This window comes from Bubalus bubalis, chromosome 14 (assembly GCF_019923935.1).
Source record: "Bubalus bubalis isolate 160015118507 breed Murrah chromosome 14, NDDB_SH_1, whole genome shotgun sequence".
In the NCBI taxonomy this organism is placed as follows: domain Eukaryota; kingdom Metazoa; phylum Chordata; class Mammalia; order Artiodactyla; family Bovidae; genus Bubalus; species Bubalus bubalis.
This window is the reverse complement of record NC_059170.1, coordinates 63,580,993-63,597,565: the sequence shown is the minus strand read 5'-3', so window position 1 is coordinate 63,597,565 and position 16,573 is coordinate 63,580,993. Positions and strand designations below refer to the sequence as shown.

Genomic DNA, 16,573 nt, shown 5'->3' with positions numbered 1-16,573 from the left:
GCTCAAGCTGAAACTCCAGTACTTTGGCCACCTCATGCGAAGAGTTGACTCATTGGAAAAGACTCTGATGCTGGGAGGGATTGGGGGCAGGAGGAGAAGGGGATGACAGAGGATGAGATGGCTGGATGGCATCACTGACTCGATGGATGTGAGTCTGGGTGAACTCCGGGAGTTGGTGATGGACAGGGAGGCCTGGCGTGCTGCGATTCATGGGGTCACAAAGAGTTGGACACGACTGAGCGACTGAACTGAACTGAATTTGATTTAGAAGGTCTATGTCCAGTATAATACCTGAACCATTATCTTATAAGCATTACTAATTATATACTTACTCTTACTTTTTAAAATTCTTTTAACGCTTTTAACATTTTACTTACTTGGGTTTAGACAACAGTTCTCTGAAGTTGCCTTTAGACCCTTCTTTAAGGCGATTTTTCAGTTCTTCAAGTTTGTGTACCTGCTTTACTATTTGTGCAATGCTTAAACTGACTGTTTTATCAGGTGTTGGAAACTCTGCTTCTGAAAAAGTTTGATCTTTGCTTATCTAAAAATAATAAAATTATCCAGTTACTTGGGAAATACTCATTATGCTCCCATACCTCAAAGAAACTTCATTTCACTTATATCTAAATAAATTTTATATTGTCAATCTATAGCTATAATGAAATACTAATTTTACAAATATACTTACATGAGCAACCCCCTAGCAACAGAATTACAGTAAGTGTTGGTTTTTATATGTCAAAACTCAAATCCAATCTTCTGTTTATTTTTTTAATATATAAGGATTTTAAGTAAGTTAAATAACAATTTTAGCAGGATCAGTTAAAGGCAACTCAAAATATTTAAGAAAGAATGCTAATCCTTGGGATGAGAGGATAAGTTAGGAAAAAAGTAGTTAAGCCATAGTCTTTGCGGCATAGCAAACAGAAATTCTAACACTGGGAATTTAAAACAGATACTTCACCTTACGAACATTAACCTGGAATGGGATTAAAGATATAACAGCATGAAGTACTGGGCAAAGTCCTAGAAGTCTGAGACTGTGGGATGAAGAACAAATGGAAGGGAAGCAGGAGACAAAGAAATACCTTATGGACAAAGGCAAGATCCCAAATAAGAGGATACCAATTATAAACTGAACCTTTAGTGACACAGCAATCAGCTACAATTATCCATATACTGCATGTCATCAAAAATACACTCTCTATTGTCCCTGTTTATAGCAGTGGAACATTTCTATCTTGACAGGCAGCATGGTATTAACTTTTGTCAGCAGAGGGTCCTGAAAATTTAGAGGAGGAAGAAGCTTTTCTTCCAAGTTCTGTCATCTCTCTGCTTAATCCTAGGGCAGCACACTGTGTAACTAGTACTATTCACCTACAGCAAGTTTTACCAGCACCCACCCCCATGGATGGGTGGTCCCTGCTTTCTGGCAGGTCCCTGGTATGGCACATTCCCCACAGGCATCTTCTCTCAGAACTTTAATTGGACTAAACAATAAACACAGCCAAGGTAGAACTAGTATAATTCTCTACCTCCCTAAAGCTACCCAGGAAATCATTCTGCTGTATTAATAACATATATAAAATCTTTTTCAAAGTGGAATTTAAAGCCCATAAGGATAGGGACCAGTATTCCTCAAACTGGTGGCAAAAATGTGAAAATGAAAGTATTAAAAAATCATTAAAGTAACATTAAATTTAAAGAAAAACAAATATAAAATTTTATGAATAAGCATATATCATACTATGAATTTTTACACAGGAGAAATCTTTAAGTTGATAAGGCCTTGTGTCACTTATTTACTATTTTAGTAAATTATGGAAAAAATAAGTTAAAATTCCATTTCAATTTTAGAAGAATGAGTCAAATTCAGAGTAAGCCAGACAATACAGGAATATTGTGTATAAATCACTAAAAAACATTTTATTCTACCTATTTATTCCTCCTCTTTCTAAGTCAAAAGATTATAACCAATGGTTATTAAAATTCTTAAATTTATACTTCAAATTGGTTTTCAAATGAGACAAAATATTAATTTAATTAATAAGAAATGCCATGCTTACCTCTTCCATCTGATTGACCTGTCGCTGAAACCACTTTTTAAAAAAGAAAACAAAAAGAAATATTGACAACTTAATTTCTACAGTGAAATAAATGAGTCCATATGTCTATGTGTATGTGTGTGTCTATGTATCAAATATTAGCCCTACATCAAATATCATTTTATCCTAGTGTTCAGAATGGAGCTGATGCCACATAAAACTGAAATATAAAATTTTAAAATATATATAGCAGCAAGTTTGGGAGCTTTTATTTTTCATTTCTTCAAAACTTAGAAAATTCTTTTTCATTTATATGCATTTCTGTATTAAATTATAGTAAGCAACATATTGAACATACCTTAAAAAGAGATTCCAAAATCTGGAAAATAAAGTTTTAATTAAAACACTTAAAAATAAAATTCTTACAACATAAAATATCTAATTCAAGTCTCTTGAAAATTTTAATTACCAAAATATACTAGTTACTAAAATACACCTATAAATCTATAATCCAAATCACAACAATTTTATATTTACAGATGGTTTTTAGTGTATCTTGCCAAGACAATTTAGTTCTAGGAAAAAAAAGAATTTTCTATCCTTAATAGATCTATATTAAAAAAACTTAATTCACATTTATGATTTCATGTATTTTCTTAATATAGGTAAGAAAAAAAAATTTAAATTCCTCTCAGAAAAGCACTATTTTTTCCACAGAGCAGATAGTACAACAATGAAAAGCATTATCATTATTATTTCTTAAATATAACTTTGCTATACTAAAAGATCTAAGAATCAAGATATAAAATATTACACTACTACTTGTTTTTTTTTTAATGGAAAATGCAAAGAACTGGTTTTGGAGATTGAGAGAAAATGAATACACAAAACCCATCACACAGTCTAAAATACCAATATTTACCACTTTCAAAATGTAATGCTAAACTGATAACCTTTGCCACAAAAACAACCAAAAACTCAATCACAACCAAGTAAAACTTATTAAAGAAAAATTTTATTACAAACATTCAGGCAGAAGAAAAGTTGCTTTACTGAAAGAAATCAGAATAAGCACAGGGAATTTCCTGGCAGTCCATACTTACTTTAAAAACAATAAAATGTAAATACTACATATGAAAATACTAATGACCCAGTCAGTGCTGTAAATAAAGGAAAATTCACAGAAATAAATGCCTATGATGACAAATAATGCTTTCCAATGCTTTTATAACAACTTAAGGCACCATACCTAGACTAATATTGCTGACTGGATAGTCATATTTAACATCAAACAACAAATATAACTAAGTATTTTTTTACTAAAATGTTACTAACAATAATTTAATTAGTAATTATCAGTTTATATTGTTTTATCATTTTAAACTAATGATTAAAATATTAAGTAATATACTTGGCAGTTTATATAGAATACATACATTATGTTCTTCTTTAGCTGCTGCTTCTAACTGAGTTGCAAATTGTGAACAACATATTAAGAATGAAGTCAGATCATCCCCAACCTTATGAAAAAAGCAGCAAAACACAGTCACTTTTATTTCAGAATTCATACATATATCCATCCATATTTCAGTATAGTTAACTATTTTTTAAAATAGTTTTGTATGTGTAAGTTATGTCCCTTGAAATGCATCAAGATAGGAAACCATGTTCACTACACTAGCAAATTCTCCCGGAAAGAAAGTACATTCTGAGAAGTGGTTCAATAATGACATATACCCAACTATGTCTTTCCTTACATTCTCCTCTACACAGATGAAGAATATGAGGCATTCCAGCCTCAGACTCCTGAAATTTGCGGGTAGCCAAAAACAAAATATAGGACTTCCTTGGTGGCTCAGATAGTAAAGCATCTGTCTACAATGCGGGAGACCTGGGTTCTATCCCTGGGTCGGGAAGATTCCCTGGAGAAGAAAATGGCAACCCACTCCAGTACTCTTGCCTAGAAAATCCCATGGACGGAGGAGCCTGGTGTCCATGTGGTTGCAAAGAGTCGGACACAACTGAGCGACAAAAAAAATATAAAATATACAAACTATACAAAATATACAAAAATATAAAATATATAAAAACAAAATATACACTTAAATATGCATTATAGTAATGCTTTGTGTTAAAAACGAATGTTGACTATGACTTCTGATTTATAAGTAGACTTACCAAGAGGTATAGTCTTTCATCCTCATTTAATGAGCAATAGAAATTTTTGAAGAAAAAGTTACATATTAAAATGTCACAATGACTGAATCACTTTTAGTAGAGCTGCTGCTGCTAAGTCGCTTCAGTCGTGTCTAACTCTGTGTGACCCCATAGAGGGCAGTCCACCAGGCTCCACCATCCCTGGGATTCTCCAGGCAAGAACACTGGAGTGGGTTGCCGTTTCCTTCTCCAATGCATGAAAGTGAAAAGTGAAAGGGAAGTTGCTCAGTCATGTCCGACTAATATAAGAAAATTGAAATTGTATCAAGCAAACTGTCTGACGCTGTGATGCCAGAAATCAATTACAAGGAAAAAAAAACCTGCAAAAAACACAAGTACATGGAGGCCAAAAATTATGCTACTAAACAACCAATGGTTCACTGAAGAAATCAAAGATGAAATAAAAAAATACCCAGAGACAAATGAAAATGAGAACTTTATGACCCAAAAACTATGGAATGCAGCTAAAGCGGTTCTATGCTGCTGAATCACCTCAGTCGTGTCCGACTCTGTGCGACCCCATAGGTGGCAGCCCACCAGGCTCCCCCATCCCTGGGATTCTCCAGGCAAGAACACTGGAGTGGGTTGCCATTTCCTCCTCCAATGCATGAAAGTGAAAAGTGAAAGTGAAGTCGCTCAGTCGTGTCCGACCCTCAGCGACCCCATGGACTGCAGCCTACCAGGCTCCTCCATCCATGGGATTTTCCAGGCAAGAGTACTGGAGTGGGGTGCCATTGCCTTCTCCAAGCAGTTCTATAGAGGGAAGTTTATAGCAATACAAGCTTATGTCTGGCAACGAGAAAAATCTTAACCTTATATCTAAAACAACTACAAAGAACAAATAAAACCCCAGGTTAGTAGAATAAAAGAAATCATAAAGAATCAGAGCTGAAATAAATTATAGACTAAAAGAAAAAAAATAGAAAACACCATTGAAACTAAAAGCTAGTTCTTTGAAAAATTAAACAAAATTGATAAACTTTTAGCAAGAGTCATCAAGAAAAGAAGGGAGAGAACATCAATCAATAAAATTAGAAGTGAAAAAGTAAAAGTTACAACCAAACCATAGAAATACAAAAGATTATTAGACTACCATGACCAACTATAGGCCAATAAAATGGACAACCTCAAAGAAAACAAAAACAAATAGAAAATATGAACAACTATCAGAAATGAAATTGAAAGAGCAATTTTAAAACTCCCAACAAGCAGAAGTCCAGGATCAGATGACTTCACAGGGGAATTCTACCAAATATTTAGAGAAGAATTAACACCTATCCTTCTGAAAATATTCCAAAAAACTGTAGAGGAAACAACACTTCCAAACTCATGTTATTAGGCCATCATCAGTTCAGTTCAGTTCAGTCGCTCAGTTGTGTCTGACTCTTTGCGACCCCATGAATCGCAGCACGCCAGGCCTCCATGTCCATCACCAATTCCTGGAGTTCACTCAAACTCATGTCCATTGAGTCGGTGATGCCATCCAGCCATCTCATCCTCTGTCGTCCCCTTCTCCTGCCCCCAGTCACTCCCAGCATCAGAGTCTTTTCCCAATGAGTCAACTCTTTGCATCAGGTGGCCAAAGTATTGGAGTTTCAGCTTTAGCATCAGTCCTTCCAATGAACACCCAGGACTGATCTCCTTTAAAATGGACTGGTTGGATCTCCTTGCAGTCCAAGGGACTCGCAAGAGTCTTCTCCAACACCATAGTTCAAAAGCATCAATTCTTCGGCACTCAGCTTTCTTCACAGTCCAACTCGCACATCCATACATGACCACTGGAAAAACCATAGCCTTGACTAGATGGACCTTTGTTGGCAAAGTAATGTCTCTGCTTTTGAATATGCTATCTAGGTTGGTCATAACTTTCCTTCCAAGGAGTAAGCGTCTTTTAATTTCATGGCTGCAGTCACCATCTGTAGTGATTTTGGAGCCCCCAAAAATAAAGTCTGACACTGTTTCCACTGTTTCCCCATCTATTTCCCATGAAGTGATGGGACCAGATGCCATGATCTTCGTTTTCTGAATGTTGAGCTTTAAGCCAACTTTTTCACTCTCCACTTTCACTTTCATCAAGAGGCTTTTTAGTTCCTCTTCACTTTCTGCCATAAGGGTGGTGTCATCTGCATATCTGAGGTTATTGATATTTCTCCCGGCAATCTTGATTCCAGCTTGTGCTTCTTCCAGCCCAGTATTTCTCACGATGCACTCTGCATAGAAGTTAAATAAGCAGGGTGACAATATACAGCCTTGACATACTCCTTGTCCTATTTGGAACCAGTCTGTTGTTCCATGTCCAGTTCTAACTGTTGCTTCCTGACCTGCATATAGGTTTCTCAAGAGGCAGGTCAGGTGGTCTGGTATTCCCATCTCTTTCAGAATTTTCCACAGTTTATTGTGATCTACACAGTCAAAGGCTTTGGCATAGTCAATAAAGCAGAAATAGATGTTTTTCTGGAACTCTCCTGTTTTTTCCATGATCCAGCAGATGTTGGCAATTTGATCTCTGGTTCCTCTGCCTTTTCTAAAACCAGCTTGAACATCTGGAAGTTCACGGTTCACGTACTGCTCAACGTCCAAGGAGCGGTGGCTGCGCGGGCGCAGGAGGGCTGAGAGGAGCTACTCCATGTTCAAGGTCAGGAGGGGCGGCTGTCAGGAGATACCCCTCGTCCAAGGTAAGCAGCAGCAGCTGCGCTTTGATGGAGCAGCCGTGAAGAGATATCCCACGTTTAAGGTAAAAGAAACCCAACTAAGATGGTAGGTGTTGCGAGACGGCATCAGAGGGCAGACACACTAGTCAATCTAATCACATGGACCACAGCCTTGTCTAACTCAATGAAACTAAGCCATGCTGTGTGGGGCCACCCAAGACGGGAGAGTCACGGTGGAGAGATCTGACAGGATGTGGTCCACTGGAGAAGGGAATGGCAAACCACTTCAGTATTCTTGCCTTGAGAACCCCATGAACAGTATGAAAAGGCAAAATGATAGGATACTGAAAGAGGAACTCCCCACGTCAGTAGGTGCCCAATATGCTACTGAAGATCAGTGGAGAAATAACTCCAGAAAGAGTGAAGGGATGGAGCCAAAGCAAAAACAATACCCAGTTGTGGATGTGACTGGTGATAGAAGCAAGGTCTGATGCTGTAAAGAGCAATATTGCATAGGAATCTGGAATGTTAGGTCCATGAATCAAGGCAAATTGGAAGTGGTCAAACAGGAGATGGCAAGAGTGAACGTCGACATTCTAGGAATCAGCAAACTAAAATGGACTGGAATGGGGTGAATTTAACTCAGATGACCCTTATATCTACTACTGTGGGCCAGAATCCCTTAGAAGAAATGGAGTAGCCATCATGGTCAACAAAAGAGTCTGAAATGCAGTACTTAGATGCAATCTCAAAAACGACAGAATGATCTCTGTTCATTTCCAAGGCCATCGTCACTCTGATACAAAAATCAGACACACCATGAAAAAGAAAATTATAGGATACTATCACTGATAAACATAGATGAAAAAATCCTCAAAATACTAGCAAACCTACTCCAACAATATGTTACAAGGACCATAAAATAAGATCAAGTGGGATTTATCCCAGGGATGCAAGGGTTTTTCAATATCTGCAATCAATGTGATACACCTTAAGAATAAAAACCATATGATAATCTCAACAGATGCAGAAAACATTTCTGATAAAATTCAACATCTAGTTATGATTAAAAAAAAACTCTTCAGAAAGTGGGAATCGGGACTTCCCTGGTGGTTAAGAATCTGCCTTGCAATGAATGGAGGTGGGTTCGATTCCTGGTGGGGGAACTAAGAGCCTGCATGCTATATAGCATGGCCAAAAAGAGACAGAAAAAGGAGGAAATAAAAACATTCAGATTGGACAAAAAGAAGTAAAATTGTCCTTATTTGAAGATGACATAATTACTTAGGTACAAAACCCTGAAGTATCTATAGAAAAATCCTAGAATGAAAAACAGTACATTGAGCAAGTTGGTAAGATATAAGATCAACACATGAAAACCACTCATATTTTTATATACTAATAACAAGGGGAAAAAATAAAAAACACAATGCCATTAAAAATCATTCCAAGTAGCATATTAATGTATAAATCTAAAGAAAAATATACCAGATCTATATGATGAAAATTACAGAATGCTGAAAAAATAAATCAAACAAGAAAAAGAAATCAAATAAACCAAGAAACATACTGTGTTTGAAAGACCCAACACAATCGTTGGGTTTGAAAGATCCAACATAGTTATTTTATTACATGAAGCCAAACCCAATCCCTAACTAACAAAATTAATTATAAAATACAATCACTTTAATAGTTACATCATTTCAATATAGACAATGAAGATATTTGTTAAAATTCAATAATCACTTCAATGTTTGGGATTCTTTTATTTAGCAAACCAAAAAATAGAAAAATAATTTCTTAACCCAATAAAGACTACACATTTGCAAATCAACTCCAGCCAAAGCTTAAATATTAAGCAGGAGATTCATTAGCATCAAAAGTAAGCTCAAGATACAGATATGCCTTATTTAAACTTTAAGATAAGTATTTGGAAGAGGATGGAAAAAATCAGTACAGTACTTTCAGGTTTCCTAAGATGATCATTTTCATGGATGGTGAATTCAGAAAACACATATAGATTCTAAAAGAAAATCTTAGCCCTTTACAGCATTAATGTCTCTACATTAGCATTACACTTACAGAAAAGTTTAATTCTTCATTTTCAGGCTTCACAACTGCTTTTTCTCCATTTTGAGTGCCATATCCATAGGTTTCTTCCAAACTGGAAACCACCTATGAGAAAAATCAAAGTGAATTATGTACTTATAGTGTAAAAATTGTATTTATTAATATATTAAACATAAAAATGTACTTAATCAACCACGTCAGAATCATTTTAGCAGTAAGACTTATTTCTGCCAGTGCCATACACTTAAATTTTCCATCTCATGCCCCAACTCATATCATCCTGAAGAAGCAGTATAAGCAATAGTCCTTGATGCCTCTCAATGAAGACAGGCCCTAAGACTCTTCCATTTCCACATTGAAGGAAGAGTCTATGAACAGCTGAAGCCTCAACTCTACTTACCACCTCAAAATCTGACTTGACTTTCTTTTCTTCCTTGAAGAGACTAGGAAAAATAGAGAGATGGAGACCACAAAGCAATATGTTTTTAAAGGAAATTCTCTGAGCTAACCCTTTGAACTTTGAGCAAACTTGTACTTTGGAAGTTTGATGAACTATACTTTTTGTATATTTGTGCTATCCCTCACTGTTCTCACTTGGTATTGGGTACATGTACAACTCAATTCTGGATCAATGTGCAAAAAAGAAACTCAGAGAAAAGGAGATTCCCCCCCGCCCCATCACTGAGAGCTAGAGTTTCTAAAGTGCAGAGAAGAGCTAACAGAGCAAGCATGAAACTTAGAAAGGCCTATTCTTAGAAAGATCTGCTTATGTCTCAAAACTTGTATTTCAGGAGGATCCCCACTGTTTGCTGACTGATGATAATGGCTCACTGTCCCTAAATTCACTGTACAAACTGTATGATTTATGCTGAACACCTGCTTTCCTTCGGGGAGTATGGAATTTTGGTACATGCAGTCACGAAATCAAAAGATGCTTGTTCTTTGTCTATGACAAACCTAGACAGTGTATTAAAAAGCAGAGACATCACTTTGCCGACAAAGGTTTGTATAGTCAAAACTATGCCTTTTCCAGTAGTCAGGTGCAGATGTAAGAGTTAGATCATAAAGAAGGCTGAGCACTGAAGAACTGATGCCTTCAAATTATGGTGCTGGAGAAGATTCTTGAGAGTCCCTTGAACAACAAGGAGTTCAAACCAGTCAATCCTAAAGGAAATCAACCCTGAATAATCATTGAAAGGACTGATGCTGAAGCTCCAATACTTTGGCCACCTGATGGGAAGCGCCAACTCATTGGAAAAGATTCTTCATGTTGGGAAAGATTGAGGGAAGGAGAAGAGGGCAACAGAGGATGAGATGGTTGGATGGCACACTGATTCAATGGACATGAGTTTGAGCAAACTTTGGGAGACAGTGAAGGACAAAGAAGCCTGGTGTGCTGCAGTCCACGGATTCACAAAGAATCTGATACAACTGAGCTAGTGAACAACAAAAAGGCAGAGAGTACCAAGGTGACCAACCTCCAATGAAACCCTGGGCATTGAGTCTCTAATAAATTCTTCTGGTATACATTTCACATGTGTTGCCACAATTGCTGTTGGGGGAATTAAGCATGTCCTGTGTGACTGCAAAGGTAAAGAAATCTAGGAAGCTTGGACCTGGTTTTCTCCAGACTTCATCCCATGTGCCTTTTCCTTTTGCTGATTTTGCTTTTCTTTCACTATATGTTAGCTATCAATATGACCATATGCTGAATCCAGTGTGTCTTCTCAGGAAATCAATAAACCTGGAAATGGTTATGGGGATCAAGCATCAACAAGTATCTTACCATCTTCAGATGTTTGGTAATTTTCCTGATCAATTCATCTTCTGCTATTAACTCCTTTGTCTTACTTGACGGAATGGGCAAAGCATACCTTACAATGGATTCTCCCGTTGGTGGAGATTTTAAGATCATCGGTTCAAGTTTATCACGTACTACTTTTGCACTATGTTTTTCCTTTGGTTTAGGTGACAATGGTGAATTAAATAGTCCTTTCTTAAATGTTAATTCTGGAACGTTTACCAATTTACTACTAGAGGTCAACAGATGCTTTACTGGCTTCATTTTGTTATTTACTTAGCTTCTGAATTATAGATGAAAAATCTGTATTCCTCCCTGTGAATAAAACATTAAGATTTCAGATTAAAGATAATGGCAGATTAAAAATAATGAAATAATGCCACTTGCAACATGAATGGACATGGTGATTATCATACTAACTGAAGTAAGTCAGACAGAGACAAAAACCATATGATATCACTTACCTGCAGAATCTTTAAAAGAAAAAAAGATACAAATGAACTTATTTACAAGACAGAAACAAAATTACAGACTTAGAAAACAAACTTCTGGTTACCAAAAGGTAAAGGTTGGCGGAACAGATAAATCTGGAGCTTAGGATTGGCATGTATACACTACTATATTTGAAATAAATAACAAGGACCTACTGTATAGCACAGGGACCTCTACTCAATACTCTGTAATAACCTAAATGGGAAAAGAACTTGAAAAAGAATAGATATATATGTACACACTAACTCAATCAATTTGCCAACTAAGTGCTAACTTTCTGAAATTAACATATTATAAATCAATTATACTTCAATACAAAACAAAAAAAAATTTTAAAGAAACAAAAAGGATAGCAGGATAATCAACTGACATGAAGATGGTGAATCCTAAAATCAGCTCTGGAGAAATTACAAAATGGAGAGGGAAACATTCCTAACAGCAACAACTAAAACCCGTGAAAAACCCCTAGACATGTGATTTATGAGTGGGCATTTAGGACAGGTGCTGAAAGGCAGGAAGAAGACAGTGGCACCAGTGAAAGAATGTATTTGGAAAACTTTAAAATTTTATTTTTACCTTTCTCCCATTCTTGAGCTAACACATGCCTTTTATGCATATTATTATTTCCACAGAAAGTAATAGCCTTTCAGCAGAGCAATATGAGGGCAGCACCAAAGTCATGCTGGACTAAGTACAGAAGTAAGACTGGCAGGCCTTAAGCTTTCATCCTACTTCTCTTTGTCCAAAGCTGATTAACATTCAGGACAATGCCTCCTCCCCAACAGTTTAAAAGCATGTGCTTGAACCTGGGAATTGTCTGATAGACTGGCATAATTAAGATGAAACAGCATTGGTTCCCTGTTGTTTGAAGCACTCCACACCTAGATTAGTCCCACTGTTGTAATCTGAAGTATGTCCTCTAAAAACACATGTTCAAGTCCTAACCCTTGATACCTGGGAATATGATCATATTTGAAAAGTCTTTGTAGATATGATCAAGTTAAAATTAAATCATATTGGATTAGGGTGGGCCCTAAACCCATTGACTGGTGTTACTATAAGAAAGGAAGGTAAAGACACTTGTGCATAGACATACAAGGAAGAAAGCTATGAAAATGACAAGGGCAGAGATTGGAGGGGTGCAGCCATAAGCCACAGAATATTAAGGATTGCCAGCATCTACCAGAAGCTGAGAAGAAGCAAGAGAGGATTCTTCCCTAGAACTTTCAGGCGGACCACAGCCCTGCCAATATCTTGATTTCAGACTTAGGCTCCAGAATGATGAAAGAATAAATTTCTCTCACAATAAACTGTTTCAGGGACTTCCCAGGTGGCCCAAGTAGTTAAGACTCTGTGCTCCCCAATCCCTGGTCAGAAAACTAGAGTTTGCATGATGAAATGAAAAATACTCCCTGCAGCAACTAAAGATCCCACCTGCCACAACTAACACCCCGCACAACCAAATTTTAAAAATAATAAATTGTTTTAAGTCACCTTATTTGTGGCACTTTGGTACCACAGTCCTAGGAAACTAATTTGCTGATTTAAATGATTCAATAGAAAGAAAAACGTATCACTGAGAGAGGGAATTGTTGTGAAGAAGTCCTTGCGTAAACAGAAAAAGGGTTTTAAGGCACAAATGGGCCAACGCACTTTAGAGGAAGGAACAGAGCAAGTTTATCTAAGATAGAAGATGGGAATGCAGAGATAATGGGCTACTTTAAGAAACCAACAGAAAAGGATGGGGAATTCACCAGGTGCTAGTAATTAACCTAACAAACCACTCCATCAAGCACACCACAATTTTTAAAAAGTTACATGTGGTGAATACTTACAAAAAAATACTTAGAATTTTACACCTCCGTTCCATTTAACCCTCCTAACAGTGCCAGGAGGTTGATTGTCTCACCAGAAATTGACCCAAGGTTACCGTCACGCTGGTTCAGTGGTAAAGAAACCGACTGCCTATGAAGGAGATGGGGGTCTGATCCCTAGGTCTGGAAGATCCCTTGGAGGAGGACAAAAAAAACCCACTCCCGTATTCTTGCCTGGAGAATCCCATGGACAACAGGAGCCTGGCTGGCTACAGCCCACGGGGTCACACAGAGTCAGACTCACTGAGCAACTGAACAACAACAACCAGTCACTTTTCACCACGAAGACAAATGTACAGTGTTCCTTCAAGGATTCGCTTGATACCATTTCAAGCATTTTAAAGAGACATTATAGAAAAGGGGGAGCGAGGGGACATTATAGAAAATGTGGGTACACGGACGACTGGCCTTAAAGTCTGCATCAAGATAAGAAAACGGAGAGAAAAACAAGGATGCTTCTGCCAGAGAAACCAGTGGAAACGCTTGGTGAGGACGAGGGAGGTAGCTCACCCCCTCCCTGTACCTGCTGACGCTGCGGGCACTCAGGCTACTGGGTGGGCTGGCGCTGCCGTGGCTGGCTCTAAGGTGAACACGTTGGAAATTCTGAGCCTCCCGTACTTCCTGCAGGACTGAAGCCTGCAAATCCTGCAGACGCCAGCCCTGCTGTTTTACAAACGGACATTTGTGCTGAAAGGAAAGGGCGGGCTCCGACGACCGGCGACGGCAGCTACCAGCGCCGAAAGCCAGCAGTCGCCCGACGGCCGTTGACGCCACGTCACGACGCTGTCGCCCCAGTAACAGCGCCAGCGTCGGGAGCCGAGAATCACCTGCGGGAAGGGGATGGGCGAGGGCGTCCGCGTCCCCTACTCGCCCGCCCCGCCCTTTCTCCTCGGTGATTCCTTCCAGGTGATTCACATGGGCAGGTGATTCACGTGCGCCGGTGCTTCTAGGCTTTCGGCCTGGAGAGCTAAAACACCATCCTATGTGGTGCTTTGAGAGCTTGGGTTTCACTGGCAAAACCTGAGTCCCAGGCCCTCCTCTGGCACCAGCTAAAGTTTTCACTGGGAGGTGTTGCGGAGTCAGTTGCCATGCTTTTATCTATTTATTTTAGACTAAATGTTTTGCTGCGAAATAACTGATTTGCCTGCTAAGTCACTTCAGTCATGTCCGACTCTTTGTGACCCCCCACGGACTGTAGCCGGCCAGGCTCCTCTATCCATGGGGATTCTCCAGGCAAGACTACTGAAGTGGGTTGCCATGCCCTCCTCCAGGGGATTTTCCTGACCCAGGAATTGAACCCACATCTCTTCTATTTCCTGCATTGGCAGTTGGGTTCTTTACCATTAGCGCAGCCTGCTGCTGCTGCTGCTGCTGCTAAGTCGCTTCAGTCGTGTCTAACTCTTTGCGACCCCAGAGATGGCAGCCCACCAGGCTCCGCCATCCCTGGGATTCTCCAGGCAAGACCATTGGAGTGGTTTGCCATTTCCTTCTCCAATGCCTGAAAGTGAAAAGTGAAAGTGAAGTAGCTCAGTCGTGTCTGACTCTTGGCAACCCCATGGACTACAGCCTACCAGGCCTCTCCGCCCATGGGATTTTTCAGGCAAGAGTACTGGAGTGGGTTGCCATTGCCTTCTACCAGCGCAGCCTGAGAAGCGTGTAATTTATGGGTACTCATTAAGTACTCATAAGAATTTTGCCTCAGGAGATGGTCAAAACTAGTCTTACACTAAACACTTCCCTAGACCTGGCAAAAATGAATCTTCAAAGTAATACCTGAGTGAAATATTTTCAATAATTTGACTAAGAGCTCAAGAATATTTACAGGCATGTTAAAACATCCAGTACCCAACAAGGTAAAAATCATTCAAGTATGCAATCAAAAGTTGCCCCATTGGGGGAGGGTGGTGTCTATCTCCCAGAGTTTGCTCAAACTCATGTCCATTGAGTCTATGATGCCATCCTACCATCTCTTCCTCTGTCACCCCCTGCTCCTCTAGCCCTCAATCTTTCCCAGGATGAAGAGTCTTTTTCAATGAGTTGGTGCTTCCCATCAGGTGGCCAAAGAATTGGAGCTTCAGCATCAGTCTTTTCAATGATAATCAGGGTAATTTCCTTTAGGATTGACTGGTTTGATCTCCTTGGTGTCCAAGGAACAAGAGTCTTCTCCAGCACCACAGTTCGAAAGCATCAGTTCTTTGGCACTCAGCCTTCTTTATGATCCAACTTTCACATCCGTACATGATCACTGTACATGTACATGAGGAGATTATCTGGGATAATCTGGGTGTCAGCAAGTGAGAAAGAGGCAGAGGGGGACTTCCCTGGTGGTCCTGTGGTTAAGACTCTATGCTTCCACTGCAAGGGGCACAATGGGTTCCATCCCTGTTCAGGGAACTAAGATTCCCAATGCCGCCAGGCACGGCCAAGGTGGGAATAAAAGGCAGAGGGAGATTTGACATAGAAAAAAAGAATGCAATGTTACCAGTGAGGCAAAGATTGGAGCAATGTGTTCATAAGTCAAGGATTGTCAACAGCTACCAGGAACTGGAAGAGGAAAGAGGCAAATTCCCTTCTAGAGCTTCTGGAGGTAGTGTAATCCCACCAACACTATGACTTTAGCCCAGTGAAATATTTCACATTTCATGAGAGATTATTTTGTTTTAATCCACCAAGTAATAATTTGGAACAGAAGCTATAAGAAACTAATACATGTAGTAAGTTAAAGACAGATACTCTAAAACCTAAGTGTTAGTTGTTCAGTCATGTCCAACTCTTTGCAACCCCATGGACTGTAGCCCGCCAGGCTCCTCTGTCCATGGGATTCTCCAGGCAAGAATACTGGAGTGGGTTGCTATTCCCTCCTCCAGGAGATCTTTACAATTCAGGGATTGAACCTGGGTCTGCCACATTGCAGGCAGGGTCTTTACTATCTGAGCCTAAAGTGAACCATAAAATAACACAGAAAAGAGTTGTAACCAGTGACTCAAAAGTAAAAAGGAACTAAAATGGAAATTTAAAGATACCATAGGAAGTGAAGAAACTGGGGCCATCTGCTGCTATTTCCAATACCAGGACGTAACACTAAGAGAATGGCGGTCAAACTGCAATCAAAGCTGTCTAATAGACAGCAACCCAGGAGTCAGTTAAATTAAAGGAACTTGCACTAGTTTGGGAGAGATGCACTAAGGCATTTTCCTTTGTGAGGAAGAGTCCTAGAGTTGTTCTAAAAGACAAAAAAAATATTAATGTCCCTTCATTTCCCTCTACTTCTCAGTGCTTAAGTTGCTCCCTCCCCAGATGCTTTTTTCCCCCCTGTCTTTCCATTGCCACAAAATTCATGTGTCCCATTCTAGGAACTATAACTGCATCTTTCCAGTAATCCTTTACTGTCACCCAAGCTTTTTATCTGGAAGAATCAGT

At 39.0% G+C, this 16,573-nt stretch overlaps 1 protein-coding gene across 4 annotated transcripts in view; it reads right to left on the bottom strand.

Annotated features, from left to right (window-relative positions):
* Positions 1-13,974, bottom strand: part of CCDC7 (coiled-coil domain containing 7) — a 263,556-nt gene extending 249,582 nt beyond the window's left edge. For all 4 annotated transcript variants that reach the window (XM_044928180.2, XM_044928181.2, XM_025264444.3 and 1 more), the window contains exons 1-7: positions 13,677-13,974; positions 10,773-11,102; positions 8,999-9,091; positions 3,485-3,568; positions 2,407-2,427; positions 2,070-2,102; positions 378-544 (exon numbers count right to left, since the gene is read on the bottom strand). In XM_044928180.2, the coding sequence (XP_044784115.2) occupies positions 378-544; positions 2,070-2,102; positions 2,407-2,427; positions 3,485-3,568; positions 8,999-9,091; positions 10,773-11,051 (677 nt within the window). In that variant the 5' untranslated portion in view covers positions 11,052-11,102; positions 13,677-13,974. The remainder of the gene's footprint in view (positions 1-377; positions 545-2,069; positions 2,103-2,406; positions 2,428-3,484; positions 3,569-8,998; positions 9,092-10,772; positions 11,103-13,676) is intronic.
* Between the last annotated feature and the right edge of the window lie 2,599 nt (positions 13,975-16,573).